The sequence below is a fragment of the Megascapheus bottae genome, chromosome 10 (genome assembly GCF_031878675.1).
Source record: "Megascapheus bottae isolate mThoBot1 chromosome 10, mThoBot2.hap1, whole genome shotgun sequence".
In the NCBI taxonomy this organism is placed as follows: Eukaryota; Metazoa; Chordata; class Mammalia; order Rodentia; family Geomyidae; genus Megascapheus; species Megascapheus bottae.
Window position 1 is genome coordinate 54,156,014 of NC_143518.1, and position 21,463 is coordinate 54,177,476.

The window sequence follows — 21,463 nt, forward strand, 5'->3', positions numbered from 1 at the left end:
CTAGTCCCTGATTTGAGGAAAGCAAATTACTGAGAATGTTTTTGAAAAGCATGTCCTAGAAATATCCTGACGATTGAGTTCAAATAGTAGAGAGGTGTATGGCTGAGAAGCTCTTGAGTGGAGCCAGTAGCTGGCAGGAGTAAATGTGCCTGCATAGCTCCATCTCCTCCGGTACCATTCCTATCCTGGAATGGAGCACAAATGAAGGAAAATTGCTAGGGAGGTTAAAAAATTTTTAGTTATTAGTGTCTTTGTGCCCTGCAGCCCTGCACCATGGGACTAAACCTAGACTCAGAGGAAGAAAAGAGATTAACAATGATACATAGCCAGATGGATTTGGAAGCTCCAGATCCAAGACGGTCTGCTGTGTATGGAACTCTGCTGGCCCCAGTCTTGCTGAGATATATATATATATATATATATATATATATATATATATATATATATATAGTATCCCCAATTACACTGGAACCTTGGCGCATAGACGGCCCCAAGGGCATTGGAAGAAACATAGTTCTGTTGCAGTGTCTCTCAAATTCCTCAGGGTTATGGGGATCACAAGAAGACATGGGGATCACCAGGGCCTGTGAGCCCTGGCATGCCTACTAAGCACAAGAGACAAGAAAGATTCCAGGAAGACCTCAAAGATTGAGGAGGAGCACAATTCTTGATCCCACTGACCAAGAAGGACCAAGAAACATTTCTTCTTGAACCTCTAGGCCAAGATGACAAAACAACATCAAAACAATGGGCCACTCTTTTTCACTGCCTCAGTAGTAATACTGGGTACCTGAGAGGAGGGAAGGGAACAAAATGAAGGAAGTCCAGGAAGAGACAGAACTCCAAATCTGGAATGAAGTGACAGATACTATTGGATTAGATAGAGTTTGCCTGGAGATGACTATGTGATTGTATTTTCTTATATCAGTCAGATTATGGGAGTAATGTCTGAAATTTAGTCGCAAAACAAAGTAAAGTATTATGATTTTTTGTCACTATCCACATCTGTAACTGTAGGTTCATATGCACCAGTTGAATGGTTGAGCTAAGATAAGATCGGATTCTGACTTCCCTGTGTTTCTCTAGGTCTCTGTTCCTCTTTTTCCTCCTTCCTGTTCTAGGGTTTGGCCTACAGAACTCTGCAAGGGACAGCCAGGTAAGCCCCGTCCAGGTAGGATGGAGATTGAAGGGGGAGTGGGATGAGGGGTGGCTGTGTGCAGTGGCTTGGGGAGTGGGCTTTGTTCACTTGGGTGATGCAGGTGATAGACGATAACAGGGGTGACACCTGGAATTCTAAACACACTACCTCCTTGTAAACCATCATGAATGAACTGCATCAGGGAAGGAAGCTGCTGCCTCAATTTGGCAGGTCAGTGCCTCCTATCTGGCTTGGGCCCAGGCCTGACAAGACTCGGAGGTCAGTCCAGCTTCAGAGGAGATCGGACACAGCCAGGGAGAAAAAGTAGAGTCATGGTTCCTTCAAGTTCCTAGAAGCAGCCTGTCACTTTTTTTGGATGCTCTGGAGCTAATCAAAGAGGCTTTGCAGGTGGGTGAAGAGTCCAGGCTACAAGTCTTAGGGCGGTGGAGGATGTGAGGCCAAGGATGAACACAGCCATTCCACCCTTTTGTGCTCAGCTGAATGAATGTCTTCACAGTCAGGCGTTTTACACCATCTACTGTCTGACTATGTCTGATCTCTATGTATAGATTTGATACTACTATGCCAATCCTTCAGATGAAAAGAAATAAGGTGACTTGCCTAAGGTCTTACAGCTGTTGTTAGAACAGGATCTTCCTGTTTGATCCCTCTGTTCCACGTCCTAACCCAGCAATGATAGATACCACAATAAGAAGAGGACAAGAGACAGCCAATGGAGCTAGCCAGGAAAGCTGAGAGGGAAAAGAAAGCCAAGGATCGAACTGGAGTCACGTGCCCTGGCTGGTGGCCGTGCCTATGGGAGAGTGGCCCTTTAAGAGCCCAGGTATGGGTCAAATCCTGAACATACTTTCAGTTTTACCAGCACTCTCCAGGGCTTGCTGGCAGCTTCTAGAAAGGCAGGGGTTACAGACTGATTGCCAGGCTGTGCCCCTCAAGCTGGACCGGCGGGAGAGAAGGAAGTATTAAAAGTAAGTTGGCTGCTCTGGGGTGCTTACTGGGATCTTAGCTCAGGTGATCTTCTTATATTCCTGACTCTCAGCTTCCTCTGTGAGCTGTGAGGAGGGCCAGGGGTGAGGTTGGGGTAAACAGACTATGTGGGGGCATGTAGAGGGATTGAAGAAATCCCTATCCCTGCACTATGAGGAAGGATGGATAGGCAGGTAAACAGGTCCCCAAATAATAGTGGATGGGAAAAAGCACCTGTGGTCATAAGATGGGGTTCTTCCTTTGAACCAGCATCCCCAAATTCCCTTACTCCTCTACAGCATATTAACCGTGACCTTGGGCAAGCCACCTGTCTCTTTGAACCTCAGGTACTCAATCTGCAAAACGGAGATATAGCATCTATTGTTCCAGGTTGAGATGGGCTCAGAAACAAAATTACATATACATAAAAATAGCTCTCTGCCCTTGAGTAAAATTGTGGACTTTTTTTCCCCCTGATTTATTCGATTCCTCAAATATTTATTGAGCCCTCGTTGTATCTGAATTCAGATGATGTGCATAAATCTTTTGTGTGTGTATGGGTGGGTTACGGGGCTTGAACTCTGGGCCTGGGCTCTGTCCCTGAGTTCTTCATCTCAAGACTACCACCCTACCCCTGGGCCTGGGCATTGTCCTTGAGCTCTTCAGCTCAAAGCTACCACTCTACCCCTTGAGCCACAGCCCTACTGCCTGTTTTCTTGTGATTAATTGGAAATAAGAGCCTCACAGTCTTTAATGTCTGGGCTGGTTTTGAACCGCGATCCTCAGCTCTCAGGCTCCTGAGTAGGTAGGATTATAGGCGTGAGCCACTGCACCCGCACCCAGCTGATGCGCACAAATCTTGAGGCCATCGCAAAGCTTCTTCTAGTCTTTGAAGTTTTCTCTCTAGCTTTTGGAGAGTCCTCATCCAATCCTCCTTTCTGGGTTTCTGAAATGCTTTCTTCTTTTTTCTTTTCTTTTCTTTTTTTTTTTTTCTTTGCCAGTCCTGGGCTTGAGCTCAAGGCCTGAGCCCTGTCCTTGGACTTGGACTCAGCACCATTTCCAGCTTTTTTCTATGTATGTGGTACCGAGGAATCGAACCCAAGTCTTCGTGCATGCTAGGCAAACACTCTACCACTAGGCCAAACTCCCGGCCCTGCTTTCTAATTTCGAGCTAAACTTACCTCAGAAGATTCCTGCCACCAGAAACACAAGTATGTATCATGGTATCCTCCTGCCCTTACTTCCAGTGGGAAAAGAGACTCTCACGGAGTCACAGAGCCATCTCCCAGGGGCAGACACAGACCCAGGCCTCATGTATGGCCCATCACATCAGTCAGGAAGCCTCAGACATGACCTGCTTTCCCTTGCTCATCATGGCAGGATCCCTGAGCCAGTGCAGTATCTGACACAGCACACACGGACATAGCTGGTCTGGCTTCTTCCCTGGCATCCAGCCTCATGCCTGCAACTGCCAGAGGCCTGAGGTCATTCTGGTGTCCTGTTGTATAACAGCTGTTGCGTTCGCTTTTCTCCTCACTTAGGGAAGATCTTCCTGAACATCTAGGGAAGGCATCTTGGTCCATAGCAGCTATCTGAGGACTCAAGGAGAGATTCAGGGGACTGGGAGTGTGGCCTAATGGTACCTCTAGATCTCTGTAAATCTCTAGATCTACGGTTTGTGAAAAATCTGGTCATATCAGTTGCCACTTAGTAAATCCTTTATCTTAGACATTCACAACTCAGCTCATTCCCACCCCCTACACACACACACACACCCCAGGGCGACAGCAGTTAGCGTAGGCGCTTTGATTCCATTTTATAGATAACAGAACCATGCCTCCATGTCTCTCATGAGGGATGTGGAATCACCCAGAAAATATAAATGATGACATGGCGATATGATTCTAAGGATGTTTTTTGTGTATTGCCAGTACTGGGCTTAATTTAGGGTGTAGGCAATGCCCCTGAGATTTTCTCGCAAAGCTGGCATTCTACTACTTGAGCCATAGCTCTACTTCTGGTTCTTCTGGTGATACACTGGAGATAAAAAAGCTCGTGAACCCTTCTGCTTAGTGGGCTTCCTCGGATATCAGCCTTCTGAGTAGCTAAATTATAGGTGGAGCACCAGCTTTCAGTTACAAAGATATTTAATACCACCTAATAAATGCACTGCCTAACTTTTAAAAAGCTATTATATCTAGGTGTGGCAGTACAGTACATACCTATAATCCCAGCAATCAGGAATCTGAGGAGGAAAGGTCATATTCAAAATCTTCTATCCAAAAAGGAAAAGAAAAAATAACCTACAGGTTTGGCATCCTTAATCCCAAATTCCAAAACCTGAACTACTTAAAATCCAAAACATATTGAATAGCATCATGATACAGTAGAAATTTCCACACCAGCCCTCATGTGACAAGTCTTGGTCCAAATGTAAGCATACTAAAATATACCATTATTTTTTAATGTAAGGGATTCTTAACCTATATTGCCATATATTATGTTTAACAATCACTCTTTTCTCTCTCTCTCTCTTTCTTTCTCTCTCTCTCTTGCTATCTCAGTGAGAGGTAGCAAAAGCTGAGGTGCAAGAGTCACTGACACTGGTGCAGTAGGATGGCACAGGGAGAAGTATGGGTACTGGTGCACCCAGTTACAGGAAATGAATGTACATAATCTTTGCAGAGTAGATGATAAATAAACACCAGCTAATGTTTTCCAGGAGGAAAACTTCTGAGTCTAGGTGTCTATTCATAGACACATAGACAGGACAAGACAGGTCTTCCTGCTCACCCCTCCTCTTAAAGGAGGACCCTCCAAGACCCAGCACAGTGGCTAAGAGCCCGTGTTCTTCGTCTAGTATCTTGTCTCAGTCATTTAGCAACTCTGCAACTTTGAGCAAATGTCTTACCTTGGTGTACCTCAACTGTCGCCTCTGTGAAATTGGATTTTCCCATTTTATCCTACTTTCTAAGGTGGCTGCAAAGATTAAACTGTTAACATGTGCAGAACACTTAGAAAGAACGCAGTTTGTGTTCTTCCAAGTTAGCCTACAGTGCGTATCGTCTCTCTCAGCCATGGATAGTGTGATTGCTCACACTTCATCTTGAATGGATGCCCACACCTAAGAGCTTTCTGTCCTCTCCTCACTCTAAGCAAGAAGACATAGAAAATGGTGTTGATTTTCGAGAGGAGAAAGGAGAGAGTAACTTTTTAACAAGCCTGTCCCCTTGCTAAGGTTTCTCATGTAAGCTTTTCTTCTCTATCCTTGTAGCAACTCTCCAGAGACCAGTACACTGGTCTCCAGTTTACAGATGAGGAACTTGAGACTCAAATGGTTTAAAGAGTTTTCCCCAAATAACAAGATCCCCAAATATCAGTGCTGAAAGCTGAGGTGTCCATGTGTGTCACACAGCAACAATGAAAGTCTATGTACAGTGACTCAGCCCTATTGCACTTCCACGTTTAACAGTAATTTTACCTCTTTTTTTTTTTTTGTCAGCCTCTGGGCCTGGGCGCCGTCCCTGAGCTTTTCAGTTCAAGGCTAGTGATTTACCACTTTGAGCCACAGCACCACTTGCAGTTTTGTGGTGGTTAGTTGGAAACAAGAGTCTCATGGGCTTTCGTGCCTGGGATGGCTTTGAACCTTGATCCTCAGATCTCAACCTCCTGAGTAACTAGGATTACAAGCGTGAGCCACCACGCCAGACCTGAAGCTACTTAAAGTGTATAGCATTCCATTATTCTGTCCCACATTCTCCCATTCCAAGGACATTAGTATTTCAAGGTAGAAGACTCACAGGCTAATATGCCCATTTTACAGATGAGAGAGCTGAGCCAGCATATGTCGACAAAGTTCGGAGCTCCCCTTGTAGACTGTGGTAGGGTAGGATGCTAGAATCCTTGGTTCTCTACCATATGCAGAGCCCTTCTTCACGCATCTATTGCAAAGCTCACTCTAGCCTTCTTGTTCCTCTACCATAAGAAAAGGGCGTGACAGTGCCAAAAGGACTCAGGCTGTCCCTCTCCTGGAAACAGGGGAAGAGACTATTATGCTCAAAATTTCTCCTTGCCAAGATGATTCTCTCTGAAGTTTTTCTGTTGTCGTTTGTATGACTGATATTCTGATCCCTGGATAGAGATTGTGCAAAAGGTAAGGGGTGTGCCCACCTGTCTCCCTCCTGGACAGACAGACACCTAAACACGTCGCAAAACAAGAGGAAACCTGGAACTCGAACACCCGAAATAGTGCATTTACTAATGCAACAGAGGGCAACAGTCTTCCAGTTCTGCCGTGGGACACCCCATGAGGACCAACTCTAGACATGGCTGGTCTGGCCACTTGGGAGCCGGTGGCATTGAATCTTCCCTTCTGGGACTATACCCAGAGCCAGCACAAACAGCAAATGGTAAAGCTCCAAGGACTTTGCAGCCAGCACATCCCAACTGCTGCAGAGAAGGCAAATTTGGGTGACAATCACCCTCCCAACACCCCATCCTCAGCCAGAAACCCCTGAGCTGATTCTAGTTTCACTAGGAGTCTGTCCTTGGCCTGATGAGAAAGATCTGAACAATTAACCAGACTGAAGAAAGCCTCAGGTTGCCACCTGACACCCCTATCTGTGTCCACCCCCGCCTTTACTCCTCCAGAGAACCGCAGAAACAGGATACCTCTATCTCCACACGGAAATAGAAGGGTTCCTTTCTGGGAAAGTCCCTTTCAGGAAAGAAATAGCAAGATTAAAAAATAAAGCAACAACTGTATTGCCTCTGGCTCAAGCTAGTGAAGAAAGTAGGTGGGCAGTGTCAGCCTGGGCAGTCATGGGAGACAATGGCCTGGTGGCTCCCTCCTGCTTACTACTTCCTTATCTCTACGGCTTTCTACTGCTCCTGGATTATAATCCTTGTGTTCTCCTTAAACACTCCTAATCAAATCCACTCCAGAGTTTAAAGTCTGTCTAAGTCTTCCAAGACTGTTGGGAAGTGAGGACCTCGCTCTCTTTGTTCTTCCAGGCTGGAGTTAGGATCCTAAACACAAGCACAGGTCCGGGTCTCAACCCTGCCCAGTCCTGGATTGCGTTAATGGCAATGGCAAAGTCTTCATAGGCTGCCTAGGGTTCTCCATCTTTGTCCGCAAACCTTGCCAGGCTGGAAAGGCTATACCATCTACATTTTTAGTCTTAACCCCATAAGTTAGTCACTGGGAAAACTTGAACATCATTCATTCAGCATTTTAAAACCATAGTCTAAGGTTTCAACCCGGGCACTCTACCACTCAAATGAACAGTGTTAAAGACAATGCTTTGTTAAGCAGCAACCCACAGGATTAATCATCAGATATAAACATGCTACCGTATTTGGAGAGACAAAGACAGGGCACCATACAGGAAGCAGGGTGACAGCATGGATTGGGAGACATATGTATGCATTATTATTGAACCACCAAAAATACAACCTGGTTGATCACCATGGAAAAATTCCATGGTGAGATCCTCTAAGGAGAAGTTATATCCATTGCATGAGGGCAAGGGAGGAGTTTTTAACTCTTGTCTCAAGGTATTTTTCTATCTGCTAGGCTCTTTCTGGATCCCAGGTCATTGCAAAGAAGAGAGAGAGAGAGAGAGAACCCTGGAGTAGAAGAGGCAGAGGGAAAACGGAGGGAGGAAAAGATATCAGACTTTTATCCTACTTTTAGTTCAACTGAGGAGTTAGTAATTTTCAAGAAGTATGTGTTATATTATGGATGCATAGCTTAAGAAAAGCCACCTGTGGCTATTGAGGAACAATCATGTTGTAGGGTGGTCAAACTGTGAATTGTTCTGGGAAAAGAAATGTTTATTCATTCTTTCACTGAATAGGATTTATATTGGTTGCTGGCCTTATACAAATCTTAAGGCCAGTTCAGTTGGGCTCAGAAGACAGAAAGGCTTCATCTACTTCTGGTTGTATCTTTCAGAATCTTACAGAAGAAGTCAGACTGAGTGGCACTGCCTCCTTGGAAGCCACCAGCCATGACATTCTTCGTGCTCGCCTTCCTGCTAGTTTGCTTTCCAGGTGAGTCTGCTCTTCTCCTTCATTCCATTCCCTCCAAAATCCAGTTCCCTGGAGACACTGAAATCAGATTTATCCAAAGAGATGCCCCTCTCACAATGGAAGGAGTCCTACAGAAGCAATAAAGGCCATGTCAGGGCATGGATGGGTGGATGCTAGAAATTAGGGAGGGAAATGCTAATTTCTAACACCAGGCCAGAAATCTGGGGAACTATCTGCTCTTAAAAGAAAAAAAAAGAGTTTGATCTTACATCAAGCATCTTAATGAGCTGTTATGGGATTTTTGAGGAAATTATTCTTTTTGACTATTAATATGTTTATGAGGGCCAGGGGATAGACTGTTTTTAAACATAGAGAAATAACAGAATCACACATGCAGTATTTTTTAAAGGGTATCATATGTTTGCATCCATCATACTTAAAATAGATGACAATAAATGAATGACGACTGAAATAATATTAAGCAGTCATCTTCGGCAGATGTCTAGTTGATAGGAGGAAAACTGCCTTACTTTAGGCTGGTCTCCCCAATATCTTAAAAATTCCGCTTTCTATTCCTCCAGGGGTCTCCACCAAGAGTCCCATATTTGGTCCAGCTGAGGTGAGCAGTGTGGAAGGAAACTCGGTGTCCATCAAGTGCTACTATCCAAACACCTCTGTCAACCGGCACACTCGGAAGTACTGGTGCCGACAAGGAGCCAGTGGCCAGTGCATGACTCTCGTCTCCTCGGAAGGCTTCATCTCCCGGGACTATGCAGGCAGAGCCGACCTCACCAACTTCCCAGAAACCAACACATTCGTGGTGAACATCGCTCAGCTAACCCAGGATGACACCGGGACCTACAAGTGTGGCCTGGGCACCAACAGTCGAGGCCTGTCCTTTGATGTAAGCCTGGAGGTCAGCCAGGGTAAGGATGCAGGCTCTTTGGGGTTTTAGCAGAAGTCAGAGGCATTCATTTCAGGTGCAATAGCAGGGCCTGAAGAAGGAACGGGCTAGAAGCACATCCTGGCATAGGGGCTGAAGTCTTCTTCCTCCCAAGACAAACTTTTCATAATAGGATACAGAACTGAGACAGATGAGGCCATCTTGGGGCAGTGGGTGAGTCTTTTGAGGCCTTTGAGTCTAAAACATCTTAAGACTTTACTGAAACCCTAGCTTCAGCCCCTATCCTGAGGACAACCTCATTTGCATTTGTTAAGGTGAGACAGGAGATCTATCAGCATTAAGAGAGAAATGGCACCAAGAGATTGACAAGGATTCTTAAATTCCTGCAATTAGTGTACCCTTTAGATCAAGGGCTTGGGTCACCAGAGAATGTCTTTTTTTGGCCAGTCCTGGGCTTGAGCTCAGTGCCTGAGCACTGTCCGTGGACTTTATCAAGGCTAGAGCTCTACCACTTGAGCCTCAGCACCACTTCTATGTATGTGGTACCAAGAAATGGAACCCGGGCCTTCGCGCATGCTAGGCAAGCACTCTACCACTAGGCCAAACTCCTGGCCCCAAGAGAGCATGTCTTTTAAAGTGAATATTTTAATAGAATGATTAGTCTGTTAAAACCAGCATAAATCAAATTCTCAGTTCTTGACCAAAGACCTAGATCCTGAAGGGTCAAGCCACCGAAGAAATTTGTTCTAACTGAAGAAAGAGAGAAAAAGAAAAACTTGTTCTGACAAGCGTTCAATAATGAAGACAGTCAAGGGCAACTTAAATGAGAAGGCATATTAGGACTGTAGTAATTTTTGGAAGCTTTTATTGCAATGCACTGAAATCTTGTACTGATGTTATTGCATTCATGCATATGTTAATCTGGGCACCTACTACATCTAGGCCTTGTGCCCATCAGAGAAAATATCTCTGCCCTCCAGTGGGTGGAAAGCATAATTAAGTCTAGCCTAGACTAGATGGAATTGAATGATCCAGATGTAAGCAGCAGGAGATGAGAGAGACTAGTGCCAGCTTGGGGAAGGCTTCCTATAGCAAGTTGGGCCATGGAAGATGGAGGAGATGACCTTACTCATCATAAAGGTCATATCCAACACCTATATAACAAAATACAGGGATGGCTGGATTGAGGTGAGACAAGAAACAAACAAACACAAAAATCAGGTGTGAAGTAATACCAGTAGACTCAGTGGGAGACCTACTAAAGCTCATCTTCTTGGTTCTCCTAGTCTGTGACCCCCAGCTGTAGTATTTCTTCTTCCTTCAGCAGTGACACACAAGACTTGCTTTGTGTCCAGCCATCACAAAGAAAGATGCAGGGAAACTTAAAGTAATGTTTTTAGGATGGCTTTGAGTGGAAAGGGTCTAGTTTCCACAACCACCCTGGGGAATTCTAGGTTTTGCTTCTTGCCTTTGGGGAGAATGGAGTGAGAGATAGGAGGGCATGAGAAAGTCAGAGAAACTTAGCTTCTAAAGTCTTCACTTTGGATATTCTTTTCTATACCCCAATGGATATGGTTTGATAGTGCTTCTCTGGCAATCTGGATGCTCTAGTCTTCGGCCCAACCAGGCACTCAGTGGCAGTGGAAATATGGTCTCATGTTACAAAACAGTGATTTTCCTCTGCTATTCATCTCACAGATCCAGGGGTTCTCGATAACACTCATGTCTACACAGAGGACGTAGGAAAGACAGTGAGCATCACCTGCCCTTTCCAGAAGGAGAATGCTATGAACAAAAAGTCCTTCTGCAAGAAGACAAAGCAGGATTGCGAGATTGCTGTTGATTCCACTGGGTATATAAGCCCTGGCTACAGGGATAGAATAAGACTTTTATATCAGGGAACGGCTCAAACCCAGTTCAAAGTCATCATTAACCACCTGAGGCCCAGCGATGCTGGGCTGTATGTCTGCAAGGCTGGGGATGGGCCCAGTGCTAGCACAAAGAACATTGACCTCCAGGTGCTGGAGCCTGAACCAGAGATGGTTTATGGAGACCTAAGGAGCTCAGTGACTTTTGACTGTGCCCTAGGCCCAGAGGTGGCCAATGAGGCCAAATTTTTGTGCCGGATGGGCAAGGAAGGATCCTGTGATGTGATCATCAACACTCTAGGGAAGAGAAACCCAGCCTTTGACGGCAGGATCTTGCTCACACCCAAGGAAAGCAATGGCCGCTTTAGTGTGCTGATAACAGGCCTGAGGAAGGAAGATGCAGGACACTATCTGTGTGGCGCCCACTCTTCTGGTTTGCTGCAGGAAGGTTGGCCCATCCAGGCTTGGCAGCTCTTCATCAATGAAGGTGAGTCCCCAGAGCCGGAGAGGGAAGGATGGGCAGTCCAGAGACTCACTTAGATCCCTAAGTCTGTTCTTCAGCGTCTGTCCATCAGCCAGCAGTATCCACTGGCTGGGGATGAATGCAAGGTAGGCTGCAGTAGAGACCAGCCAGCTAATGCAGCCTCTGTCAGCCTTGTGCTAGCTCCCAGTAATTCTGTTATCAAAGACTTGAGGATGGCTATTCCTGGAAAACAGGACTAAAAAGAGCTAAGCTTCCAGAATGGGCTGGGAGTTTGGCCTAGTGGTAGAGTGCTTGCCTAGCATGCTCCAAGACCTGGGTTCAATTCTTTAGTACCATATATGTAGAAAAAAAGCTGAAACTGGTACTGTGGCCCAAGTGGTAGAGCCTTGAGTAATACCAAGGGCAGTGGTCAGGCCCTGAGTTCAAGCCCCGGGACTGATTTAAAAAAAAAAAGTAAAAATAAAAATAAAGATTTCCAGAAAAGCAATACCCCAGCCTCTCAATGTTCCACTTCTATACTGAAGCCAAAGAAGGACTGACAGTTTCTCTTAAATACTTTCCATCCACCCTGTGCTTAGATTAAGGTAGATAAAGAGGTACTCAGTTTGGGGGCTGGGAATTTGGCCTAGCATGCATGAAGACCTGGGTTTGATTCCTCAGAACCATGTGCATAGAAAAAGCCAGAAGTGGTGCTGCCACTCAAGTGGCAGAGCTCTAGCCTTGAGAAAGCCAAAGGACAGTGCTCAGGCCCTGAGTTCAAGCCCTAGGACTGGCAAAAAAAAAGAGAGAGAGAGGTACTCAGTTTGATGGTGAAGGTTGGAGTCTGTGCCTGGAGCTCATTATGTACTCTTTGACAAGGAAATTATTATTATTATTATTATTATTATTCCTAAGGAGGAGGGTGAGTGATTTGTTTAAACTTCCCTCTCCACCTTGGCTGAAACCCTGGTGGGGGAAAGAAGCTCAGGCCATACAAGGCCATTGAGAGGGCACTGTCTTTTCATGCTATCTCTGCCTGTGCTTTCAGAGACCACAATGCCTCAAACTCCCACTGTGGTGAAGGGTGTGGAAGGAGGCTCTGTGTCTGTGCTCTGCCCCTACGGCCCCAAGGACAGCAACAGCCTCAAGTACTGGTGCCGCTGGGATGGCACTAATAATGGCCGCTGCCCACTGCTGGTGGAGAGCCAGGGACTGGTTCAGGATCAGTACGAGGGTAGGCTGGCACTGTACGAACAGCCAGGCAATGGCATCTACACGGTCATCCTCAATAAGCTCACCAGCCAGGATGCTGGCTTCTACTGGTGCCTCACCAATGGTGATTCCCGCTGGAGGACCACCATCGAGCTTAAGGTTGTTGAAGGTAAGAGCCAAACTGGGCTGGGGCAAAGGAGCAAGTTTCCACAACTATCTCTGCTCCCTTCCGACCTCTCCTCCCATCTTACCTACATCTAGGGTAGGGCAAGTTCTCAAGAAGAAATCCACCCCTGTGCTCTTCCACTTCCTGGGTACAGAGCTTCCTAATACCAAGGGCATTGGCTTCTTTTGCAGTAGGTGGAAGAATCTAGAAGGAAGGGAAGTTAGTAAGCAAGTTAGCACGATTTTTCTGCTGAAGAATCTTACTGAAAGGGGATCTGTGTTCTATAGCAGACTATAGATTGTTCACAGTGGGTTTCAATCACCATTATATTACACCTGCATATCATTCCTCTGTTTCTTATAGATGCAGTAGAACGTATTGATTCACAATGTTGCTCTAACAGGAAATGCAGACTAAAGACACCTGATGATCACTCCCTGCACTGCCTCCAACTTCCCACTTCTTGTGCCTTTTTTCTTCCTCCTTTCCTACTCCAGGAGAGCCAAGCCTCAAGGTACCCAAGCAGGTGACTGCTGTGCTGGGAGAGAGCGTCAAGGTCTTCTGCCATTTCCCGTGCAAGTTCTACTCCTATGAGAAATACTGGTGCAAGTGGAGCAACAGGGGCTGCCAGCCTCTGCCCAGCCAAGACGAAGGCCCCAGTGATGCCTTTGTGCAATGTGACCAGAACAGCCGGCTCATCAGCATGACCCTCAACCCAGTCTCCAAGAAGGACGAGGGCTGGTACTGGTGTGGGGTGAAACAGGGCCAAAACTATGGTGACACTGCAGCTGTGTATGTGGCCGTTGAGGAGACAGCACAGGGTGAGTCTGCAAGGGTAGGGCCTATACCCTTGGCATCTCTTTGCAGGAATCACTCAAGACCCCTGTCTAACATTTTCTCATTCAGTGGTAGCCCCTAGGTTTGGGTAGAAGAAGCTCAGGTAGAATGAGAGCATGAGAGTCCTCCAAAAATGGTATCCCTAACACATATGCAAACTAAAAACTTGTGGATCTGCTATGTAACTTGAATATTAAGACAAATCCCACAGAGTCCCTTCAAACCTAACTGAAGTCCCTTTCTATAATCTAGAAATTCTTTGTTATATAAAGAAACTGAAGAGACTCTGTCACATTCATCCTCCCTCCCTCATCCGAAGACTCAAAATAGGTCCAAATACTTGCATTTACGATATCTGACAAAGAAACGTTGAAGTAGCTCAGCGGTGAAGCATGTGTGCAGTCCGTGCAAGGCCTTGGGTTTTATCCAGACTCGGAAACAGAAGAATTATGACAACCCATCTAGGAGATTTGCACTTCCAGACTCTTAAAAGTTGGCATGAAATGTTTTATCTTTATCTTAAAAGATCTGGCTCCTGAGGGACTGCCAGGCTACCACCAGGGGGCAGCACGGGCACACCCAGCCCTGCAGTGGGGAGGTATGTGGCAGGGTTTCAATAGTGTGGAAAATCCTACTAAGTAATTAATAGATTGACCCTTCTTCTCAGCTGCCTCTATGACACAGAGCAGTGAAGATGGAAATGAAGTTGGTAGCTGTGGGGCAGAGAGGATCTCTAGAGAAGGCAGTCACTCCTTGGTTTCTAATGCCATCCCGTCCCACCCTGATAGCCTTGCGTCCTGACCCTGACCTCTCAGGCACAAGAATGTGGAGAAAAAGATGCTCATCTGACCCTTGTTCTGATCTGTTCTGCTCTAGGATCCCGTGATGCCACCCAAGTGAATACAAATGCTGATTCTAAGGTGAAGGTGGCAGACTCCGGTGCTAGGAAGCTGGCACCAGATAACACAGTCATTCAGAATCCCAAACTTACTGCTGAAGAAACAGTGCTGGAGGAGAGAGGAGACCAAGCCCAGGAGGGCAGAGCATCTGTAGGGGCTGGCAGGTGAGGAGATGCCGGGCTCCCCTCTCAGGTAACAATTCAGGCCAGGGAAGGGCCCCCTGGTACCCTCACCCCTTCCTCTCATGGCTTGGGCCACATGTGGGCTTTGGCTCCATCTTCCAGGCCTGGGGTGCACTAGGCCTTTGACTTGCCAGGACTAGTAAGGCTTCTAAGAAGAACAATGCTTGGAGGTCAGAGTTCACCAACTAGGAGGAACCCTAGTTTTGACACTAGCTCGGAGTCCCAAATCTGTCTTCCCGTGATGGACTAACTTAATCCTTCTTCCAGCTCTGAGGGACATGGCGGAAGCTCCCAAGTACTGCTCTCCACTCTGCTGCCTCTGGGCCTGCTGCTTTCCGTGGGTGCCATCGCTGTATGGGTGGCCAGAGTCCGGCACCGGAAGAATGTGGGTGAGTCTCTGGAATGCTCTCTACCTCACCTCCAGCCCTGAGCTTTCAATTCTGGCTCAGCTGCCCCTAGAGAAGGCTCCCATAATCTCCTTTCTATAGACTCGCTGGGTTCTGAGAACACATGTGGGGAAAGATAGCCTCTACATACCTATCTTGTCTCTGGAAAGCCGCCTCTGTGGCTCAGGGTCCAACTTCAATGAGCAGGACTGTCAAGAGGGGATGAGAATCCAGGATGCCTGGACACCATCTCGTTGATGACCGATTGGCAATGTGACTTTTAGCACATCCTCATTTCATGCCTCAGTTTCCTTGGGGCTCAAGATAGTGTGATACTAACCACATGGCAGGGCTGAGGTAGGGACAGAACAATACCACCCTACACTGAGAGAGTTGCAGAATGACACTGAGTCTTGATTATCCACAAGAGGACTTAGCTGGCTTCCATTCTGGTTTGGGTCCATCAGAGGTGAACAGCCTGAGGCCCCACCCCCTTGGCCCTCATGGGCCTCAGAAATCCTCTCACAAGGAGTGGCTGGCCTTGATTTGTCCGCCCCAGCCTTCCCCAACACCAACTCCTCTATCTCCTGGACAGACCGGATTTCACTCCAGAGCTACAAGACAGACATCAGCATGGCAGACTTCAACAACTCCAGGGAGTTGAGTGGTAATGACAACCCAGGGGCCACATCAATCACTCTAGAGACAGTTCTTGAAGCAAAAGATGGTATGTCGCAAGAGAATGGCCAACCCCACAGGGTAGATTGGACTTGCCCCAAACCCAGGGTAGAAATAGAACTGGCGAGAGCTAACCACACTCTTTCTACGTGCAGAACTGGAGCCCACCACCAAAGGCCCTGTGGACCCTGAAGAAACCAAGAAGGCAAAGAGGGTGAGGAGGAGGAGGGGAGAAGGAGATGCCATTTGTGTGACAAAGACCTTGTCATAACCGGAACTGCAGAATGTAGTCACCTCACACAAGTTGACCACAAAATGGGGAAGACAGTGGAAAGAATGTCCAGGAAGACTTTCAGGAGGGAAAACCTAACTTCCTAGATGTGGGATGTTAGTGTGAATGAGGCTGAGGAAGAAGGGAAGCTGTGTCTCTAGGCTGTGGGTTTACAGGAGCCAAAGCCAGGAGTTAAGAAAGGCCAGTACAGGAACGATGTGGACACAGGACTGTCACATGTCAGCAGGGAGGCTCGGGTTGCAGGTCCTCTCTAGACTATGAAACGTAGGTGTAGAAGATATTCACACATGGGAGTCGATTTGCCACTAGGGTCCCTGCCCATCCCAGCAAAGTGCCACCTGAAATCCCACTGGAAACAACTCGTGCTTTGGACTGGCTTCCTTACCTTCATTTCCCACTAAGACTCCAGAACACCGCCCTGCCTCTGACCCAGAGGCCTGGATGGTTTTTAAAAACTCGGGTCTGCCATCCCTCGGAGCAGCAGAGGTCCCACAGTTCTCCCATTCAGGACAGGGAGTGAGTCTTCAAAACAGCCTTCCCTGCCCACCTGGTGCTGAGGGAAAGTGACGTCTCTGGGTTTTAGGAAAAAAGACAAACATAGGCCACCTTGACCTTGAGCAGTGTGGGTGCAGCTTCCGGGGACAGGCCCAACCAACAGAAGTGGTTCCGCCCCACGTGGCGGAGGGAGGTAGTGAGACAAGAGAAGATATTTTTAGAGCCTGCAACTTTCCATTTCTCAAAATGAAGCCCTCCCAATAAGCGGAAGGGGTTGGATGGAAGACAGGCAGGCTTGGGTTGTGTGGGGAAAGATGGTGAATTGGGGATAGCGAATGCTCCCCTTCCTCGGGACCCTGGCACACTGACACCTCTCCTGTCACCCTCTAGTCATCCAAGGAGGAAGCTGACATGGCCTACTCAACTTTCCTGAACCAGTCCAACAACATTGTTGCCCAGCTGGAAGATGGCCCCAGGAAAGCCTAGAAGTGCCAGCGGCCTGGGTCTGCGCACCCCGTCACCTTCAGAATCACATTGATCTCCTCACAGCTTGCACTCACCCCCCCACCACTTAGGCTTTTCCTACCTGTCCTCAGCGTTGTGCTAGTTCCTTCCTTGGTGACATCAAAGCCTCAGCTGATTGTTCCTGTTGGGTGTGGGGGTCGGGGGAGGGCACGTCCCACCAGCAGCTTATGATGTTGAGAGAACTGAAGGTGCGGAGAAAGATTCGGCTCTTGGTGTCTTGATGAGAGGGGGGTTAGAGGGAGGGGGAGGCAGGGGTGGGGGAGATATCATCAAAAGTAGAAGGTTCCAAATGGGGGGGATTCATGTCAGGAAAAAAGGAGAAACATTCTGGACTCTACCTGTACCTTCATGATGGGATGTTAATGAGATTTGCTCTTCTGATCTGTCTTCCCTTCCCTTCTCTCCTTTCTTCATTCAAACATGTTATTTAGTCAGGTGCCAGCAGCTCACACCTGTAATTCCAGCTACCCAGGAAACTTGAGATCTGAAGATCGCCATTCAGTGCCAGCCCATTTAGGAAAATCTGTGAGATCCTTATCTCCAGTTAACTACCAGAAAATCAGGCAGATGTGGGGCAGTGGTTCAATTGGTAAGGTACCAGCTGTGAACAAAAATGCTAAATGCCCATCCCCAGAGATCAAGACCCAGTATTGGCACACACACACAATTGAATACTTATTAAAATCCAGGAGCCCCGTGAGATGCACATTCATCTCAAAGCCTTTCATAAACCTCACTGGGAGACACCCCAACTTCCCCAGTGTCTGACTTGTCAGTAAGACCTGATATCCACAGCAGTAGACTTGCCTCCTAAAATGCTTGGAGTCCTCAGGTATACACACACAGCATAATAAACACACATGCTTCCCACTTCCTAAGTAAGAGCACTGAGAACCTGAGAGGAGAAAGAAGAGTGTCTGTCAAGGACACCCTTGAGCTAAAAGTATCAAAGCAGGTTTGGCAGCTCCTGGCCTGTAAACTAGCCCTGCGCCTCTGTTGAAGGCAGAGTTTCATTATGAGAACGAGAGGGAAGAGAAAAATGGAAATGGCCATTGATTTTTTTTTCCCTAGCCCCACTGCAGGGAAATCAATGCTTTTCACAGTCCTTTCCTTTCCTGTCACTTTCTTGGGACCACGATAAGAAAGCAGTGAAACACAACCTCTGAGAGGAAGGGAAGGAGACAGAGTATTTGACAGTGCCTGGGCACCAAAGCTGAAAACCTTTCTCTGTACTTCAACCAGCACCTACAAGCTTGCACTTGCTAATAAAACAGAAATGTGACTTAACTGATCATTAAATGCTGTGATTGCCACCAAGGAGTCTCAGACTGCATTTTTCCCCACACCCGAGGTTTCCTAGGCATCGCTTTCATGCATCCCACTCCCCCCACCACCCAAGGGTCGACTGAAAGGGGCGGAAGTGAAGGTCTAAACCCGGAACCCAAAATGTCTTCAATAAAAGAATTGTTCTGTGTCAACTCCAATGGTCAAGCCCCTGAGTTTCTATATTATAGGAAATAATCAAGACTATTTATAGTAGGATAAATTAAAAAAGCATTATGATTGGTAATCTTCACAGACATGAAAAGAAAACCTTGATAAAGCATCTATGTACATCTTCCAGGAACGGGTCTACAGATAGTAAGAATGGCCCATAGTTCGATATATCATCCTGGATCTAGGCTGTCCTGAACCCCTAGCAATAGAGTTACTAACCTTTATACCAAAACATTGGCAGAGCACCAAAACCTGCATGTGAAGTGTGTCTAGACTGACTTGAGGGGTTTGTGCTGTAAAATTCTTATGAGACTTTCTGAAACAAACACCAACACATGTCAGCCATGCCTATGGTGGTTCCGTGTAGGTTGAATGTGTTGGAGACAGGATTACGGGTGCTTTCCTTATTGAGGAACAGGAAATCACTGAGAAAACATTGAAGGCACAAGCAAAGAGTCATAAAACGAAATAAAATTACTTTTCTTTTACTTGTCTAGCATGGCTGAAGTCTGTAAGAACTTTCCAGCACTGAGAGAAAATAAAGATGGGGATGGTGGATGCAAAAGGCTTTTTGAGTAATAACATGTCAAAAGTTAAAAAAAAAAAAAAGAAAACAAAAAGCACCCATGGACTATTTAACCTTGAACTTCATGTGTTTCTGGGGTACCATCCAAGATCAAGAAGCAGCTAATTAAAACCAAACATAACCACATAAGTAATCTATTCCTATGGGGTTATCAAGAAGGAGCTAGTTAAATGATAACTTAGAGTTCAGAGTAGTTGATATGAAAATTTCCATGTAGGGGAGAGTGATTAGATAAAAGACCGTTGGTCTATTAAGCTCCTTCTAGGTGTGGGCACTAAGCCATGCCATATGCTGTAGGGAATATCCCAGCTGTCACCCATGGCAGCTTGCTCCCCTCTGTATCCCTACGCTGTTCCTCAGGGCCTGTATCTGGACACTTCTTTGCAAGAGAGAGTGCTCTCTCACCTTCCACTTCCTGCAGTGACCCTTGCCTTCTAATCAGGCCTTGAGGAGAATTCATCAGTCTAGACACCTCCCAGTCTTCCCTTCCTAGGGTTCTGACTTCAGTCCTCTAACCTCACTTCCCATCTCCCCTTTTGTCCACTAACTACCGTACTCACTCTTGGATTTCCTGGCCCCAGCTTGGCACAGAGTGAGCCCTGGGTTTCTCTCTAGGCAGTGGAAGAAAGTTAATTGACCTCTTCTTCTGATGGGGCTGCAGCTCGAGCTTCTAGAATTCCCCCTGACAAGGGGTTGTCCGGGTGGGCCATTACTCATGAGGAGAACCACCTGAGGATGAAGCCCTTCTGTGCTGTACCAACGGTGGCTCTTGGGGGCCTGGCCATGGAAGAGGCCTGACAGTATATGTAGTATCCAAGCAGAACGTGGTACAGTCACCTCCACCTCAGGGACAGGGGTACGTCTCTACTCACCCTCACTGCATGTCAGGCTGGGTGCTAAGCTTGTGTGAGGCTTGTCTCATGCCATCCTGACAGCCATCTTAGGGGAAATGCTTTCCCAAGCAGTGTGTTGCACAGCATAATGAAGGGGCATTATGGGGAGCAGTGAATGAATTCACCTGCAGGGTTCTGGGTGCCTTTCACTGTAGCTATTGTTTATTTCCTCCTTCTGCCTGTCATCTACCTGGGATTGCTCTCCATCTGGTTCCTCCCCTTGGTCCTCCGGAGTATGCATATTGGGTCAATGGAGTCCCCTATCCTTTGTGGGCTTCAGCCTGGGAAGTAGAAGCATCAAGGGATGGCAGCAGACTATGAATCAGAACTGAGGTCAGAGTCACACAGGAAAGAGAACAGGACAGGATCTGTTAGCCAGGGACCTGTCTTCCACTAGGCCCAACTTCTGAGACCCTAGGGCAAGGATCTCAAGGCAGAGACTGAACAGGCTGTGGTCTGAAAGTTTCAGCTTCTTTAGTTACTTCTTGACTTCTTGCTCACAGGCCTCCCCACTTCTTGCTCCAAACCCATGCAATGTTTTCTTTCAAGGTTCTTGTTTGGGCCGCACATGCAAAAAACTTTCTGACTCACTCTCACAGGCACCTTTCCTCATGGATCCATCCTGGACCTTCCCAGCCATATGTATACACCAGACACAATCCACCAATCACAGTCCAGCACACATATTCACACAACACACACTGCATACACACAGACATTCACACACACACACACACACACACACACACAGCATCCACTCACCTATCACATTGTTTATGCACACACACCTCCTACTTACATTTGCACCCACACGCTCACACCCATTGTCACACCCATCACCTTCACTCATTGGTACCACACCCCATCACAGAGGTAACCCCAGCTCTTCAGCCGGGCCTGGTTACACGGAGGCTTCCCTCTGAGTAGGGAAACATGGGCTCTGATCCTAGCAAAACCTCTGACAATAGTCACTCTAGCCAGAGGCCAGAGGCCAGTTTCTAACATCTTGGCTCATTCGCTGGCTGGAGGGCATCACCAGGAAGCTGTTCTGGGCATCGGGGGTGGGGCAGGGCAAGGCTATTGGCCTGCCCCCGCACACACTTCCTCTGCACCTGTGCCGCTCACCACACACTACGTCCACTACAGAGCTTGTTTTGTGTCTTGGAGAGCATGTGAAAAAATCTGGTGTGTGTGTGTGGGGGCGAGTGGGAAGTGGTGAACACACAACCGAGAGGCTGGCAGTCGTATACAAAGAGCTGAGATCCTCCCAGGTCACAAGAGGCTGCAGTGCCTGGTGGGGGAGGCTGGTGAACCCAGATCCTGGAGGGGAAAATCTGGGAAGGATGCCCTGGAGATCCTTAACCTTAAAGGGCTCCCAAAACACTTCCACAGAGGTGGCTTCTGTTGGGTGACAACAGTTGT

At 47.2% G+C, this 21,463-nt stretch overlaps 1 protein-coding gene across 1 annotated transcript; it reads left to right on the forward strand.

Annotated features, from left to right (window-relative positions):
• The first annotated feature begins 2,017 nt into the window (after positions 1-2,017).
• On the forward strand, positions 2,018-17,476 carry Pigr (polymeric immunoglobulin receptor). The gene is made up of 11 exons (XM_090341304.1): positions 2,018-2,127; positions 8,082-8,179; positions 8,740-9,084; positions 10,761-11,417; positions 12,442-12,774; positions 13,269-13,592; positions 14,485-14,671; positions 14,957-15,078; positions 15,671-15,802; positions 15,909-15,967; positions 16,931-17,476. The coding sequence occupies exons 2-11, from the start codon at positions 8,137-8,139 to the stop codon at positions 17,024-17,026; spliced, it is 2,298 nt and encodes a 765-aa protein (XP_090197430.1). The 5' UTR covers positions 2,018-2,127; positions 8,082-8,136; the 3' UTR covers positions 17,027-17,476.
• Positions 17,477-21,463: the final 3,987 nt, after the last annotated feature.

Coding starts and splice junctions, on each gene's coding strand:
- Pigr (XM_090341304.1), top strand. CDS start 8,137: ATGACATTCTTCGTGCTCGCCTTCCTGCTAGTTTGCTTTCCAG. Junction 9,085..10,760: donor AAGCCTGGAGGTCAGCCAGG/GTAAGGATGCAG, acceptor TTCATCTCACAG/ATCCAGGGGTTCTCGATAAC. Junction 14,672..14,956: donor GCATCTGTAGGGGCTGGCAG/GTGAGGAGATGC, acceptor TCCTTCTTCCAG/CTCTGAGGGACATGGCGGAA.